This window comes from Cyprinodon tularosa, unplaced genomic scaffold (genome assembly GCF_016077235.1).
Source record: "Cyprinodon tularosa strain WSP-4 unplaced genomic scaffold, ASM1607723v1 ctg322, whole genome shotgun sequence".
NCBI classification, from domain to species: domain Eukaryota; kingdom Metazoa; phylum Chordata; class Actinopteri; order Cyprinodontiformes; family Cyprinodontidae; genus Cyprinodon; species Cyprinodon tularosa.
In genome coordinates this window covers 869020-885620 of record NW_024039033.1, presented here as the reverse complement: position 1 = coordinate 885620, position 16601 = coordinate 869020, and the positions used below count along the sequence as shown (strand labels likewise).

The 16601-nt window shown below is 41.6% G+C and overlaps 2 protein-coding genes across 4 annotated transcripts; both read right to left on the bottom strand.

Moving 5' to 3' along the window:
* Nucleotides 1-2202: 2202 nt before the first annotated feature.
* zgc:109913 (regulator of G-protein signaling 9-binding protein) lies at nucleotides 2203-6668 on the bottom strand. 2 transcript variants are annotated; one of them, XM_038293180.1, is made up of 6 exons: nucleotides 6548-6668; nucleotides 5091-5310; nucleotides 4802-5005; nucleotides 4426-4568; nucleotides 4081-4356; nucleotides 2203-2463 (listed from the first exon to the last, which is right to left on the bottom strand). In XM_038293180.1, exons 2-5 carry the CDS (start codon nucleotides 5293-5295, stop codon nucleotides 4174-4176), a joined length of 735 nt encoding a protein of 244 aa, XP_038149108.1. In that variant the 5' UTR covers nucleotides 5296-5310; nucleotides 6548-6668; the 3' UTR covers nucleotides 2203-2463; nucleotides 4081-4173. The 2 variants fall into 2 exon arrangements, with proteins under 2 accessions (XP_038149108.1, XP_038149109.1); XM_038293181.1 differs by having other exon boundaries at nucleotides 5091-5306; nucleotides 6548-6654.
* Nucleotides 6669-9637: 2969 nt separating this feature from the next.
* LOC119788632 (E3 ubiquitin-protein ligase RNF182) lies at nucleotides 9638-16593 on the bottom strand. 2 transcript variants are annotated; one of them, XM_038293166.1, is made up of 8 exons: nucleotides 16218-16593; nucleotides 14287-14359; nucleotides 14089-14197; nucleotides 13584-13737; nucleotides 13283-13350; nucleotides 10787-10919; nucleotides 10479-10714; nucleotides 9638-10368 (listed from the first exon to the last, which is right to left on the bottom strand). In XM_038293166.1, exons 3-8 carry the CDS (start codon nucleotides 14146-14148, stop codon nucleotides 10192-10194), a joined length of 828 nt encoding a protein of 275 aa, XP_038149094.1. In that variant the 5' UTR covers nucleotides 14149-14197; nucleotides 14287-14359; nucleotides 16218-16593; the 3' UTR covers nucleotides 9638-10191. The 2 variants fall into 2 exon arrangements, with proteins under 2 accessions (XP_038149094.1, XP_038149095.1); XM_038293167.1 differs by having other exon boundaries at nucleotides 9640-10368; nucleotides 10479-10711; nucleotides 16218-16590.
* Between the last annotated feature and the right edge of the window lie 8 nt (nucleotides 16594-16601).

Genomic DNA, 16601 nt, shown 5'->3' with positions numbered 1-16601 from the left:
TATGCTTACACCAATGAACTGTGTGCTTTTACAGCATACGCATCCATTACTGGACCTCACTGATATTATAATTTATTCTGAAGGGGGGAAAAGTGAAGGCTACCGCACCTGTGAGTGTTGTGTTTACACACAAAGGTGCTGTAGCATTCACTTTTTCCCCTTTAGAGTAAATCATACTGTGTGTATTAGTGTGTACTGTTTGTTATAGTTTGTTGTATAGTACTGTTGTGTTCCATGTTTTTAAACTGTGCAGCACGTTTCTCTTGTGACTGCTGAAAAATAAAGAGAACAACTGAAACACCCATAATTGTGGTACAGGTCGTATGATGGATCACATTTTTAACTACACTGACACTCCTATCCAGTAGAACATGTGGGCATTTTAATTAATGTATTACCAGTGCAGACACATTTCTTCTTAAATAGGCGAGGCGCCTCCTAGTGGAAAACAAGGTAAGTGAAAGACAAGAGAAAAAACTGGCCTTGGAATTTTATAAAATGTCAATAACAAATGAATATTAAATGATTAATTACTGCAGCGCAATAGCCAAGATTCTATACTGTTCACTGTCATGGCCGCAAATTGCATAACTGGTGTTCTTGGTTTGGGGTTGGGATTCTCATATTAGGAAACAAGATGATGGGTAAAACATAGGCGATGAAAGATTTTTTTCAACCCTGTCCATCTGACGGACTATGAAAACATAAAATGCAACATCAGTTGTGGTATATCGTTATCGTGATATAAAATAATCCATATCGTGATATAGTATTTTTTCCATATCGCCCAGCCCTAGTATATATATATATACACACACTTATATGCAAAGTAAAAATGCAATAACCACCCATTGACTAACATTTATATAGTTTAAGTGCAAAATTGGATTTTTACAGTTAAACTTTATTTTCTTCCAGTTCTTTATCCCTATTTTCAGAAAGGAGCTCATTATTTATTTTTTTTCCCTCAGCTTTTATGGTCATAAAACAGTCACAAGTACAGAGCAAAGAAATGGACTCTGCATTTAACCCATCCGTTTTGGGAGCAGTGGGCTGCCATTGTGCGGCGCCCAGAGTTTTTCAGATGACTTGGACGTTGTAGACATTTTCACACACTGAATTTAACAGCCTTTATGTCTTAGTTATTTTGTTACATATAATTATAAACCTTTTAGTGTCAGATTAGTAGGATATAAACTTAAAAGTATAGTTTATATACATAGCTGGGCTTCTTTTGCATAAATTCCTGCATTAACATGGGCATCAGCCTGTGGTTCTGCTGGAATCCAATGGAAGCTCAGGTTGTTTTTAACATGGTTTTCAGGTCATCTGAAGGGTGGGCTGTTTTTTTTTTTATTTATTTATCTGAACTCCATATCCACAAAGTTACATCATGAGAACAAGTTTGTGCACAAATCAGTATTGCGAGGGAACAACAAGGTATTTCATGCACACATTTTTCTCCGTTTAATACAAAGCCCTGGAGCTTGGAAATGAGTTTAATTTCTCTAGCACAAGGAAGGATGCTCTACAATGTTCTGATAGATGATTTCAGAAAACCCAATGGACTAGAAGAAGAAATTGTATTCCAGGCTTTTACAGACTGGGGAAACTTTGAAGTGGACCTCAGGCAATGTGAACATTGGGAGGGTTCCGGTTAGTTGGATCTTTGTCTGGGAGAAATCCGGAGGTTTAAACGTTTCTTATTGAAAGTAACTTAAAGAAAAATCAGGACCAGATGGATGTCGGAACCTAACAGGATAAACCATCTCAATCTTAAAAGATTATAGTGAATTATTGTATTTCTGACCGCTAACCAGTATGTAGTTTATAAATATGTATTTCAATTTCTATCAGACCTGTGGAAGGTTGAGGCTTAAAGAAGTAAATCGTTTTTCATAGATGAATAGGAACCTCTTTATTTAATGATGCTATCAGATATGTAATTACAGTATTTTTTCCTCTGTTGTAAACGTATTCCTAATTTACTTCTGAAACTGAAAATTTACCCACTGGGGGACAACACAGGTTTATTCTATTAAACTCACTCTGATTTCATTAGTGGTATTTGTTTCCTGCAGGGAGAACTGGTCCGTAGTTCCTCTGTTGCAGGGGAACTCGTCTCAGGATTGACCAACGATAACTTTTTACATCAGTTTCACAGATCTTAATTATGTACTGTTGAATTTCTTTTTTTTTTTTATGCGATTCTTGAAGCCAATATTGTTTTTTCTTCATTTACACAAAACATTACATTAATAAAAGTTTCAATTTAAACATAAAAATGAATCTTTATTCACAAATAACCCAAATGTTAACAATGGATGAAAGCAGGAAGTGATAATGCAGACATATGATGTAATCTCAAGGCATTGCTGCTCAGTGCACTATTAAATCTGCAAAGGAATGCGTGTATGGGCTAATGCTGATTCAGCAAAAAAAAACTATTAGTTGAAAGATATACAGGTGCTGGTCATAAAATTAGAATATCATGAAAAAGTAGATTGATTTCAGTAATTCCATTTAAAAAGTGAAACTTGTATATTATATTCATACATTACATACAAACTCATATATTTCAGATGTTTATTTTGTTTAATTTTGATGATTACAAATGACAACAAATGAAAATCTCAAATTCATCATATCAGAAAATTAGAATATTACTGAAGACCAATAAAAACAAAGGATTTATAGAAATGTTGGCCAACTGAAAAGTATGAACATGAAAAGTATGAGCATGTACAGCACTCAGTATTTAGTTGGGCCTCCTTTGGCCTGTATGACTGCAGCAATGCGGCGTGGCATGGAGTCGATCAGTCTGTGGCACTGCTCAGGTGTTATGATAGCCCAGGTTGCTCTAATAGTGGCTTTTAGCTCTTCTGAATTGTTGGGTCTGGTGTATTGCATCTTCTTCTTCTTCACAATACCCCATAGATTTTCTATGGGGTTAAGGTCAGGAGAGTTTGCTGGCCAATTAAGAACAGGGATACCATGGTCCTTCAACCAGGTACTGGTAGCTTTGGCACTGTGTGCAGGTGCCAAGTCCTGTTGGAAAATGAAATCTGCATCTCCAAAAAGTTGGTCAGCTGCAGGAAGCATGAAGTGCTCTAAAACTTCCTGGTATGTGGCTGCGTTGACCCTGGACCTCAGAAAACACAATGGACCAACACCAGCAGATGACATGGCACCCCAAACCATCACTGACTGTGGAAACTTTACACTGGACTTCAAGCAACGTGGATGAAGTGCCTCTCTTCTTTTCCTCCAGACTCTGGGACCTTGATTTCCAAAGGAAATGCAAAATTTACTTTCATCAGAGAACATGACTTTGGACCACTCACCAGCAGTCCAGTCCTGTTTCTCTTTAGCCCAGGAAAGACGCTTCTGACGCTGTCTGTGGTTCAAGAGTGGCTTGACACAAGGAATGCGACAGCAGAAACCCATGTCTTTCATACGTCTGTGTGTGGTGGTTCTTGAAGCACTCACTCCAGCTACAGTCCACTCTTTGTGAATCTCCCCCACATTTTTGAATGGGTTTTGTTTCACAATCCTCTCCAGGGTGCGGTTATCTCTCTTGCTTGTACACTTTTTTCGACCACATCTTTTCCTTCCCTTCGCCTCTCTATTAATGTGCTTGGACACTGAGCTCTGTGAACAGCCAGCCTCTTTAGCGATGACCTTTTGTGTCTTGCCCTCCTTGTGCAAGGTGTCGATGGTCGTCTTTTGGACAACTGTCAAGTCAGCAGTCTTCCCCATGATTGTGTAGCCTATAGAACTAGACTGAAAGACCATTTAAAGGCTTTTGCAGGTGGTTTGAGTTAATTAGCTGATTAGAGTGTGGCACCAGGGGCCATCAATTTTGAACCTTTTCACAATATTCTAATTTTCTGATATGATGAATTTGAGATTTTCATTTGTTGTCATTTGTAATCATCAAAATTAAACAAAATAAACATCTGAAATAAATGAGTTTGTGTGTAATGTATGAATATAATATACAAGTTTCACTTTTTAAATGGAATTACTGAAATCAATCTACTTTTTCATGATATTCTAATTTTATGACCAGCACCTGTATAGATCTACCTCTAGTTCCTGATGTTCCTTTGTTACAAAGGAACTGGTTCTCTTTACTTTGGAGAAAGCAAAATAACCTGGAAGTTTCCATGTTTAAACTACACAGCTGAGTCCACAGCATGTTCCCTGGCAACAAACAGACACGTTTCTGCTGCTATCATTGGAAACCACCTCAACCATCATATCCTCCAGGCTGTCCTCTGGGCCTTCCAGGTCGCTGAGAGCTTCTGCCCATGCCGGTTGGGTTGCTTCCACTGACCAGAAAGCTACTGGAACCTGCAGAACAAATGAAGGTTAAACATGGCTCTGATGTTCCAGATATTTTAAGAGGGGGTTGTGACTCACTCTCTGCTGCAGCTCACTTAGCAGGGACTCCAGTCCTGCGATGTGATTGGTCAAATCAGGACTCGGCTCTTCCTCCAAAACCAGCCAGGGAATCTGGACCAGAGCCACTCGGGCCGCCAGACCCACCAGACCATCAGTACATCCTGAGTGGACCGGTAAGGAGAGGACCAAGACATTTCTTTACACTCATTTCTTAATGTTTTAGGTAAGAAGATTTCTCTGGAGAGGTTAATACTTCAGTCTGCCTTCTGGAGGAAGAAGACGTACGCAATTGCCAGTGTACCTGGAACTCTGAACTATCTGTCCCTTTATGAGGTCCTGGAAGGGAAATTGTGCCTCAGCCAATTACAGCTGCAGGGCGGAGCCAACATCTCACCTGTGTTTACCAATGATCGTCTGTTAGAGCGTTGAGTCAAAGGAAAATGGCCAATCAGGTCTTTGGCCTTTCGGAGGTCAGACAGGAAGTTCTCCACGGCAGACAGGAAGAGGACCCAGAGACGCTCCGAAGCTTGTCTATCCTCTGTAGCTACTGGGGCAGAGTCACAGGCGGACAGCAGGCGAAGAAGACGACGGGACAGGCCTACAGAGGGACAGGTGAGATACAGACAGACTGCCAGGATAAAGTCAGACAGATAGCGGACAGGTGAGAGGCAGATAGGCGCTACCTGAGCAGATCCGATGAGCCAGAGCTCTCGTCTCGTCAATCTCCTCACGTAGGAAACTGCTATCGGCTGAACTGCCAAGCGACGCCACCAATTGTTGGAAACAGGAAGTGACGGGACTTAGAGCGTTCTGAGCGCGCTCACACTCTGTCTGCTGTCGCCTCCTCCCGGCTGTGAGTTCGTCCACTGAACGACGCCATCGACTCATGATGCAGCCACCTGACTGGAAAAAGCAGGTCACCTGGGACTCACTGGCCAATCAGAGGTCAGCATCTGCCCTTGCCAGTGACATCATCACAATTCTTGCATTCACAGTGTCAATGCAAGATAAATGCAGGCTTTATCATTTATCAGTGTGGAGGATGTTATTTTTCCAGGTAGATCATCAAAGTCAGTGGTCCTCTTAATTGTCAATCATACTGGTGACATATGTGCATAAGGCCGTCCTACCTGCTCGTCCCCATTTTCACTTACCCGCGGTGAGTCTGACATAGTGGAAAAATTGCAAATCTTCTTTTGGAAAGTAAGCTTGTATGAGTGATGCAAACAAACTCTTAAACAGAGTGTGCACGAGGAGAAATGGGCTTGTGCACGCTCTCGCACATGTTTAATAGGCGATCCCTGCCGGGAGCGGGTACAGGGTTGTGCATGTGCTTTTTTTTTTAATGGAGGGGGATAGTCTTTTCAGAAATTAGCAAAAATCCTCGACTATACCTTTAAATCACCAGTTATTGCTGCAAACGAATTAGACTGTTGTTTTTGTTACTGAATTAAGATGATGACATCATCGTTCTAAATTATGTTATACACTAAGTACCAATAGTTTAATAATCAGGCTTCAAAGTCAAGGCTTCCCAGCTTTTCACAAGCACTGCTAATCCATTTCTTTTTTACTTTGCCGCTCATTTGTAAATCGTTGTCTCCCTAGAGAGTTAGAAAGCCTAGCAGTTTGAACTTCCTCCGCCTCTCCCTATTATATGCCTATACTCTGTATTTATTTGGTTCCCTTTCAGCTCGTCTGGAATTTTAGAATATAGCTCAGGTTTCAAACAAGCTTTTAATTAGCCGATTCAATTAGTATAACATGCACATGTTGCTTTGGTTATGCATCGAAACAACTTACCAAAAGTAAAAAAAAAGCAACTCCAAATCCAGGGGGTAAGATCTCTTAAGAAAGCAATGTTTCCAACAGATAACAAAGGAAAAGGTTTTCAAAAGAATAATTCAGAAGGAACAGATAGTATTTCCATAACCTGCAACAAGCTCCCAGCTGATAAATCACTATTCTCGAAAATGTGTCATTTAAAGAATATTCTGGGAAGATCATTGTATTCACATTATTTTACAAATGACATATTATAAATGAGAATAGAATACAGGAAATCCCACCAAGCAGACAGAGAATTCTGCAAAAAAATAACTTGAAAATACAGGTTGTAAAGAAAATCTTAACGACTTACATCTTAGTGTGTACTTCTTTTTACATGGGTAGAGTGCAGAAGAATAATTCCCTCTCAATCGCTGCGGGTCTTATAATCTGTACACCTTCTTCTGTGGTAAAGGACTGGTGTAGGCAGGTTTCTATAAACACGTTCTACTGCTCTCCAGGGAAGGTTAGTGATTTTAATTAATGCTGGTAGGACACCTGAGTCCTGATTATTCCATGGACCCAGGAGGGTCTGCCTCTCTGTCAAATCTTACCTGTACAGGTGGGACATGTCATGGCACAGGTATTTACAGGAAGAGGGAGAGAGCTAGGGTACTTCCCTTTGCATCCAGGAATTAATTATTTTTTATTTATTATTCCAGTGCTGGAGTAGAACAAGGAAATTAATGTTAAAACATTTCAACCGCATCGACAGCTGAAAATGGTCTTTCTTTAAAAGAGTATTGGTTTATTTTGTAACAAACTGTTAGGTTATAACGGTCCCGGGTTCAAACACAGACAGATTAATATTAGAAAAGGTCTCCATGTAGTAGAAGACGGTAACCAAGGTAAAAAGCTCTTTATTGCTGCTTCAGATATTTGTAAATTATGCAAATGGTCATAGGGGGCTGAGGCATTTCCACAGACTGTGAAATGAAACAGTCGCATCAGTAAATAGATTAATCGTATTGGAAGGCTGGTAGGCAGCAGCTAAAGAAATTAAACTCTTCAGTCAAGGTTACATTTATTTGTTTTACAAAGGTCAGGAAATTACATAAGGGGTTAAAATCGCCAGATGATTGAAACACTGTAATTAACAAATAATCTAATCTGACATTGGCACTTAATAGGACAGTTTAACCACTTCCCTTCAGACAAAGAAACTTTAAATAGTAAGCTTAGATTAGTACAAATACCAGAAACTACTGAGTATTTTAACCACCTTAGCACATTGATTGAACCAGAGATATTATAACACTTTACTTTCTCGTCTTTGGCTTACATTTTCCCTTTATTTCCAATCTTAATGCTAACCAAATACTTTCCCCTTCATCTTCACTCCTTGTGTTAACCTATTTTCACACTCATTTTAAAATGTTTATGCTAAGCTTTGCTGGCTTATTATCAGGCTAGCACTTTATCTTCATTTCCGGTCTTTATGCTATGATAGCCTAAAGGCTAGGCTAGGCCCAAGGACCCGCAGCGTCATAACTGTTCTCTCCAAATCACAGACAGGTGTGCAGTGGGAGAAGCTAACGCTAGAAGGCAAACGTGTTGACACCATTATAGTGTGGGAAAATAAATAAAGGAATAGGTCAGTCTGACTATATATAGAGTGGACCATGTGCGGCTCACAGTCCTCGCAATACGTGGGGGCCTTAAACCTTTCTGTTTCCTGTTTTTGTACTATCATTTCCAGTTCCACCTTACAGGGGAACAGAAGACCTCACCTGTTTAGCCAGGCCAATAATTTCCTCTAAAGACCCCCCTTTCAGAGACATAGACAGGTATTGCCTATTGCATGATAACAAAGAAATCAAATGACTCCCCATTCCAAAGGGGCGGATCCGTTCATCCGGTTCAATTTGCATGTTTTTGCAGGCTTCGTTTTTAGTCCAATCAATAAAGCCTCGAACTCAACGCTTTTTCTGAGATTTTTTATTGAAAAAGCTTCCTGGATGGGAAATGAAACGTCTTCAATCTTGGAAACAAAGTCCAGTGGATTTTTTTTTTTTTTTACTTTTTTGGAATTGCATTTCCAATATTTATGATAAGCCAGTTTTAATTTGTAGTGCCAGGTGAATTTTCCCTCTTCTAAACTAGCTAAACATTTGATGTTGATCTTGGTTCTCTCTGTCTCTCTGGTCTTTTGAATAAAAAATTATCTCCCGCATTTGTGTAAAAAGCATCATTATGCTTTACCTGTTGTTGCAGTCCTCTTCCTAAGCTGGTCAAACACTTTCTCACCATTTCCTGTGTTTGTGCTTAGGTAGCCTAGCACCATCCTTTATTACCAGATTGAACATTAAAGGGACACTATGCAAAAATTTTCAGTTAATTAATGTGTTCCATAACGTTATGGATGACTAAATGAGTCATTTCAGGTTGAACAAAGGTATTCTCGGCCGCCCTGGTGGTCTGTGGGGGAAATACTGCACTTGCAACTGCAGGAGCACCGACCCGCACCCACAGGCTCAGAAGTCTCGTGAGAGTCAGTCTTGCTTTACGGCGAGAACTGCTACACCCCCCAGTTAAAAGCATTCTCGTTGCTAGCACAGTGGCAATCTTTGTGCAGTTATGCTACGTTCACGCAGCAAAAGCAGCAAAATCGTGTCTGCTGCTTCATTTTTGCTGCTTGTACCAGTTAGTTTTGACGCGCGGCTGAAGCAGCTTTGCTGCTCTGGCTGTGTCTGACGCGCGTTGGGCAGAGCTTCACTATCCTTTCTCTGCCTTGCAGCTACTGTATATTTGCTGTGATCAGTGGGAATAAAGTAGTTTTAATATGTGTTTAAGTGAGAAAATACACCTGAAAACGTAATCAGTGCAGTCAGTTCATTCAGATTATTATCCTGCCTTCAATATTTTTTCTGTCGGAGCCGCTCAGACCCCCACATACCAGCGGGGCGCCGACAGTATGGATCCCTTCATCAGCAGCGGTTCACCGCGGCAGCTGGTAGGTGTTTTTCATCTAAATAATCCAAACTGCATATTCTGCCGGCAGATTTCTGCATTTTAAGTTAATTTAGGCGTCAATAAACTGTTTAAGAGGAGTGATCATCAGCGCTGTGTCTCTCTCCCTGCGTTAAACGCACCCGACGCGCTGCTTCAGCTGCTCAGACGTGCTGCGCCTGCTGCTCAAAACGAGCCGCTGGACCTTTTGCTGCGCCTTGACGCGCGTCAACCATTGACTTTGCATGTAAACTCGCTGCTTCTGTCGCGCCAGCTACGTCCAGTGTGAACGCAGCGTTAGTCATTCGCTGCTAAGCTCAAAACAACCGCGCCTGGCTTGACGGAGAAACCAGGAGAACAGCTGAGCATATTTACGACAGTGCACTTTTACTTTCGCCCTCTGGAGGGAGCCTCACTGGAAAATCAACACCGGTTGCATAGTGTACCTTTAAACTAAGCTTTTGTTTCTTTCCAGACCAAGCTAGACTAACATTTAACCAACCTTTTTTTTATTGAACTTATTCTTTTACAGCAGTTGGTTGTTTATAGACTCTAAGAACAGAGATCTCTTAAGGTGCATTTATGAACAGAATTCAGTATTTACATATAAATAATACACAAACGTTAACAGCAACTTATTAGCAACATGTTAATAGTAATTAGTAGCTTATCCAGCTCTACATATTTAATCAAATTTCTGATGATGAACCTGTCATCAGATAAGACATGATCAGCTGATAATAACAATCTGAAATGAAGACATGTCCTGCTTCTTTTCCGTTTGGCGGTTTTGGCAAAGATAGGGGTGCTGGTGCTCAAAAAGGGGAGGGTCCTCCATTGATGGGGTCGGTAATGTGCTGAGGGTTCGGCTCTGCTTTCAGTTCTCTTTTGTGATGGTGAAGGGTTTGAAAGTTATGTCGTAATCCTCGTCAGTGTGGCCATATGAGCTGTTTGTCACTGCGGAAGCACACACTGTCCTTGTTGCCATGACAGTGGCCTATACCGTTGTCATGGCAGCCTGCGTGCCGCAATCGCCTCCCTCACTTCTTGACATATGCACTGACAGAATCCGTAGAGAACGAGCAGCAGTAGTGTGGACGGAACCAGGCTGACAAGTACCACACCCATCAACAGGTGACCAACCATTAGCAGGTAGATCCCCAGAGGCAGCGAACTGAAGTATACCTGGAGACACACAGCAGCATGAGTCACACACCTGTGCAAGCTCACCTGGGTGCAAATATTATCTGTGTGTTTCTGGTTGGACTGCAAAAATATATTCGAAAATCACTGACCATGCACAGCGCCCCCAACAGGCAGCGTGGAAAACTGCGGGATGTCCAAGCGCGACATTTCTGTGTTGGCAAGTTGCAGGGCAGAGAGTCCAAGCTGGGGGGCCGGTAGAGACCCACTACGTTGAGCATGCTCACTGACTCAGAGGATGGAGAATAATCTGGAAGCTCCATGATGGTGATTACCAGACAATCTGAGGAACGATGGGATGTGTCTGTGCCTCCTCCCTCTCCTCCTGTGGTCACACAGAGACGAGAACTTTAGATTTAGACAGTAAGACGTAGGATAACGGCTGGTAGTGTGTTTTCACCTTTCAGAGCAGTGGGAGTCAACACCACCTCTAAACCTCCTTCTCCTTTTCCTGTTGTTACACTTTCCTTCTGAGCTCTATCCTGACAAGACAGAACTGCCATGATGTGGCGGTCATCCTCCATCAGCCACACCTGGGGATCAGATGAAGACAGGGTGACTAAGAGAGGGAAAGTGAATAAGGACTCAACGGGGATATTAAATGTAGACAAAAGAAATGGGTTAATTCAGTTCCTTCATACAGAAATATCAAATATAAGCTAAATACGTTGCAGATTAATCATAATAACCTTAAAAAATGCTGTCAATTTCACTTTATCATTAACTATACACTTTGTCTTCTGCTGGCCAGCAGTCTCAGACTGCTTCAATTCAATTCACATATACTTATTTTTCCCAAAGGGAAATTAAATGTCCTAAGTATTTTTCAATAAAACAGTTGTAGATTGAAAAAATGTAGCCAGGATGGATCTTTAGCGGTCTGTCTTGCACCGGATCTGGAATAACCTCTGACTGAAAAAAATCTGTCTTAATTTTATTCATTTTATAAACAATTATCTTTTGTAAAATAATCTCTTGAGGTTCTAGATAAGTTCCTAGAACAGACCCACATTCTTTATTAGCTTGGTAAGTTTTTATAATTCATTGGCTCGGATGCTTTTATGCCAGTAGATGATGGCCGAAGAGATCGCACCCTTCAGAAAAGACCTCTTGAAGATATTCTGCATCTTGTTGCAAACACTGAAGGACCTAAAGAAGTTCAGTGTTAAGTATCAAATGTCAGTGATGTCAGCAGGAGCGATTCCCACCTGACATCACATCCTTGTGAAAGAGGTCATATAAGCAGCCAACCTCCATTCAGCTTCCTCTTCCGCAGCTGTCGGGCCTCGAAAGGTGAGACATTTGACGGTTTTCAGCGGAGGCCGTCGAAACCCCTGCAGAGAAGACTCTGCATCAGAATATCTCAAATCTCTCCGAGAGCTCCGAGAGAGGTGGAATAGATAATTAGATCCTTTTTACATGTATTGTTTGTGTTTTATCTGAAAGAAGCTTTCTGAATCAACTGCTGGTGGTTTTTAAAGAAGAGTTCTGAACGGAATGCTTACGCTAACTGAGCCCGACTAAATCCATACTGTGTGTTGCTGTCTGCTTAATTCCTTTTTTATTTGTTTGAAGAGTTAGGCTACTAAGGTTGGACCGACTAGCATCGTTAGCACCAAGCTACGTCATTGCCGGCCTATGATAGCAGCTATTATATGAGTCTTCTAATAATTTTTTCTTCTCGCTGGCCCGCCCCGAAAATTGAACCGCCTGGTACCAGCTGAACTAACCCCTTCTTTCCAGCGTCGCTATGTATTCACGCATACCTCAGTTATTTTTTATTTTTCACAGTAGAACTCTGTGAAACTTTACTGTTTTGATTGCATTTAATATGTCTGCATCAAAGTTATTCAGATTTATCTTCTGCTATTTTAAAGGACATTTTAAATGCATTAAGCCATAAAGGTGTAGGGAAGTGGCTGTTCCAACCATTGCATTTCCAAATTCTCCTGCGTGGTGCACAACTTTACACGAGTAAATAAAGTGAATGTGATTGGTCGTTTATCAAGAGGGCAGGGTTGTTGTGGCGGAAGGTGCACAAGCAAGTTTGATAGTGGTCGGTGTCTCGGAAGCATCTTACTAACCAGTTAGCAACACTGCTATTAGCGAGGCAAACTTGTCAACAGAGTGCAATATTCTGAATCTTTGTGTTAGTGAATCTTTCTGGCAGCATTAATCAACAAGGGAAAGAAGTGGTGAAGATGTACAGGGGAGGGGGGGGGTTCATGTTAAAATTCACTGTAGGATGGTCCGTCACTCGATGCGGGACAACAGGTCCTGAAACTGGGCCCTGGACAGATGGAAGCACCGCTAGAAATGACCGTCATTCGGCTGCAGCTTCTGTAGCAGATGGCGGTACTCGTCAAACTGGGAGCATCTCTGCAGGATCAGGTAGACGCTGCTTTTCGGCTTTCCGCATTTAGTACAACACCGTGACTTGCTTTGTAAAATCAAGGCCTGTCATATTAAACTGAACACATTAGAGGAAGAGCGGATAGAAGTTCCTTGATTTATCGGGGAAGCGAGATGGTTAAAATCCATGCAAATTATTTGCATGCCAAAATTTCAAGTGCATAGGGTTTAAACAGGAAACTAAAAACTGCAATTTTATTAATACAGTTTTACAGACTTTTCATTAAAAAGCTGTTTCTAAGTAGCTTAAAAGATATTCTAGTTCCATGTTACCCTTGGCCTTACTTGTTAGGGACTGCAGTGAAAGCCCTGAGGAGCAAAAGGTTGCAAACCCCTGGGATACCATATCATTAGTAGTAACAAGAAAATACCAACAGAGAAAAATAAAGGAAAATCTGCAGGTGATGTTCCAGAGCTCTGTAGCTAGAGCAGACTACATACTGTGACACAGGATGGTATGCTGGCTGCTTTGGCTGTGTCTCACCTCCTCATCGGGGACATACGTCTCATGGCGGCAGAACGGGCAGCAGATGATTGTTGGTGAAGAGTCTCCTGGAATCATTAATGTCACAATTTTGATATTTGATGAGAAAAACTAAAAATGCAGCAATGAAATCTTCAGCATTCTCTGGCATCTTTTCCATCATCAGAGGTTTTGCTTTAAGCAGAAAGAGAATCATTAAATGATGATAATCTTAAATTAAAGAAATCCCGGATTTAAACCTCAGCAGAACAGACGCTTAGATCATAATGTTAGTGTCGGTACACCTGGCAGGTAAACTCACCCATGTCCACCATCTTCTTTAGACACTTGGCACAGACCCGGTGCAGACAGCCCAGCAGTTTGGGTTTCCTGCTGCGAGTGTTGTATCGGTTGTAGCAGATTTTACACTCTAGTTCCTCCACAGTGTAGACCAGAGACTGAGCCCAGGTCTCAACCTGAACACGACGCACAACAATAAACAGAGTGGCCCTCAGTACACCACAAAAAAAAAACATTACCTTCCAACATGCTACAATAACCTGTTAGTTTCTGAACGCACCACAATTACTCCTACTGGGCCCTATATGAAAATGCTTCACTGTTTTAGCAGCTACTACAAGACAAACATATAAACCAAAAACATAATTCTTCTATCAGATGTTTTACAATTTCTGCTTCTAATCACAAGTTAAATTCAATAACAAAGAAGATGCCTTTTCAGCTTCACATAGAATGTTCAGCACACTCCTCGGCAGAGACAGTGAAGGACAACAGTATCTGAAGTAAGACATGATTGGAAATCTCACCTTGCCTTCAAACTCCCGGCCAGCCTCTACCTCTTTCAGGTGGTTCATCTTATTGGTCATTTTTTATACCTGAAGATCTTTGGGGGCTGGGTTTAACACAATGGATCACCTGAAAATAAATGACACAATAATCATTTTAATAGATTAAAAAGAGGAGAAATCAGAGGGAGATCTGTGGAGACAAATTTATAAACACACCTGAGTCCAGGTTAGCTGATCAGTCAGACTGTGGTGGAAATCTGTCCATCTATCCAGGAAACAAGATGTCCATCTTGAGAGACATATGAGAGATATAATTAGGTCAAATCATCCTACAGGAAAATAAACATAAACTCATAAAGGATTTAATGTCTTAAATAAATGCCTGTAGTCGACCTTACTGGTATAATTCATCAGGATTTACAGAGAAATATGGCTGAATATCATCAGCATATCAACACAGCTATACTCATCAAAGGAAAATATTAAAAAGTTCCTTTATTTCATTAATTCCATCACTACTAAACACATTTTATAGATTAAATCCACTCAAGCGGATGTTTTCAAGCATTTATTTCTGTAAGTTGTGATTTTTGTTGTGAACATTTTACAGCACATCAGAATATTACATCAGACCAATACAAATATGTTTTTACAGCAATGTGTAATTAAAAGTATTTTTAATAACTACTTAAAGACTGATAATTATTTAAAAAAAATGTAATTTAATAAGACAAACAGGGGTCATTGGAAGGCACTGTAAAGTTTCAGAACAGAAGACCCAGACAAACAGTGGAAAAACTGAAAAACTTTATTCAACAAACGGGCTGTGAATTTGCCGTATCTGCGTCTTGGGCATCTATAACAGGAACGTCTAAGAGAGAAACACAGGTTAGTGACCACGATAATCTGATGGAGGTTGATTATGAACGCGTGAGTCAGTAACCTGGTTTGACAGTTCAGTCTGTGCCCAGAGAACGAGGATGATTCCAGCCGGTCGGCTGACAAGACGCAGCGGCCGCTGCCAGAGAGTTACAGACGCGGAAGCCTTGAAGGCTTGGAGATCAGATCCGAGCTGACAAAGGAAGGCAGGATAATCCACAGGACGAAGTCAAGAGACAGATCCAGGTTCCGTCCACAGAAGAATCCCATAGGAGTCCGAAGACAGGTCAGGCAAACAGATCAGACAGGGGCAAGCAGGCTCAAAGGCCCAAATATAGAAATGGATCAGGGTCCAGCAATCGGAACACTACAGAAATGCTAGAGAACTCTCAACACCAAAGGCTCAAGAAAAATCTGGCTCTGATGGCTGGGAAACAGGCATCTTAAATAGGAGCTGGAACAGGTGGATCAGATAAGCAGTGATTAGAAAACAGGGCAGAGCTAGACAGGTGAATAAAATGACTAATCAAGCCAGCCATCAGCGCCAAAATCATGACAAGAACTGTTTTACATTTTTACTCTCCAAAGCTTTTACCTTTTAAAACTACTCAATGAACATTGGTATATAAAACTTTAAAAAATCAACAAAGCAGCACTTCTGGGGCACTTAACCCAATCTAGACAACAGCTAAACCCTGAGGTCTGGCAGACTTCTGGCACTATAACCTGCAAACAAAATATATTTTTCTGTTCCAGCCCGCCTGGAAAGACCTTCCACAGCGTATTAGGAACATCCTCACACAAACACTTTCTAAGAAGTGTGTTTGACAGCTGCTATTGCAACTATACCTGCAAGTATACCTGTATGACTGCTGTTTTACACTGAAGCTATGGCGTATGTTTGTGCTTCATGTTCTGCAGAGCAGGAACCTGCTAAAGACAGTATGACATACTGATTCAGAAACTTTGCCTGTGATTAAAAACTTAAATGAATAAAAAACAATCATAATGGTGTATTTTTGTCTCCCGTAGCTGAAGGTTTCAAACTGAGATACTGGCTCCATCCTGATGATTTCTAAAAGCATCTTGAGATTATTTAATGTTAATTCTGCTCTAATAACAATTAGATTTATTTCAGAGTAAAACCAACCAAATGAATGTTTCATTACGGATCAGAACCTGCAGATTACATTCTGGATCCTTCATTTAGGGCCTCTGTGGCTCCATTTTTCAGCTGATGTACCAGGTGGTTGCAGCAGGCAGCTCACCTGCAGGGCCGTGGAGATGCTGAAGGAGACTCTCCATGAGGCGCTCAGCTGCTCAGCAGGCTCCCTGCGGCAGCAGCAACATGTTGGCCTTCAGCAGCAACAGCGGTGGCGGCTCAGCTGGATGCAGCAACAATGTGCCCTGATCAAAGTCGACGCGACAGCAGCCGTATGTGACGTCACTGCGGATCCTAGCTGTGATCCGTCCAGCGGCCGCAGGACGTCGGCGGGTCCGGCCTCGATGCCAGGGGTCCGGGCTGGCTCGATGTTCCGGTTCTGGTGTCGGTCGTGGATGTTATTGCTCCGTTAACGTCGCGCTCCCGGAGCAGCTCGCGGTGACTCACCATCTCTCCAGTGCGGCGCGCGACCAGCGGCGGGAACTCTGTT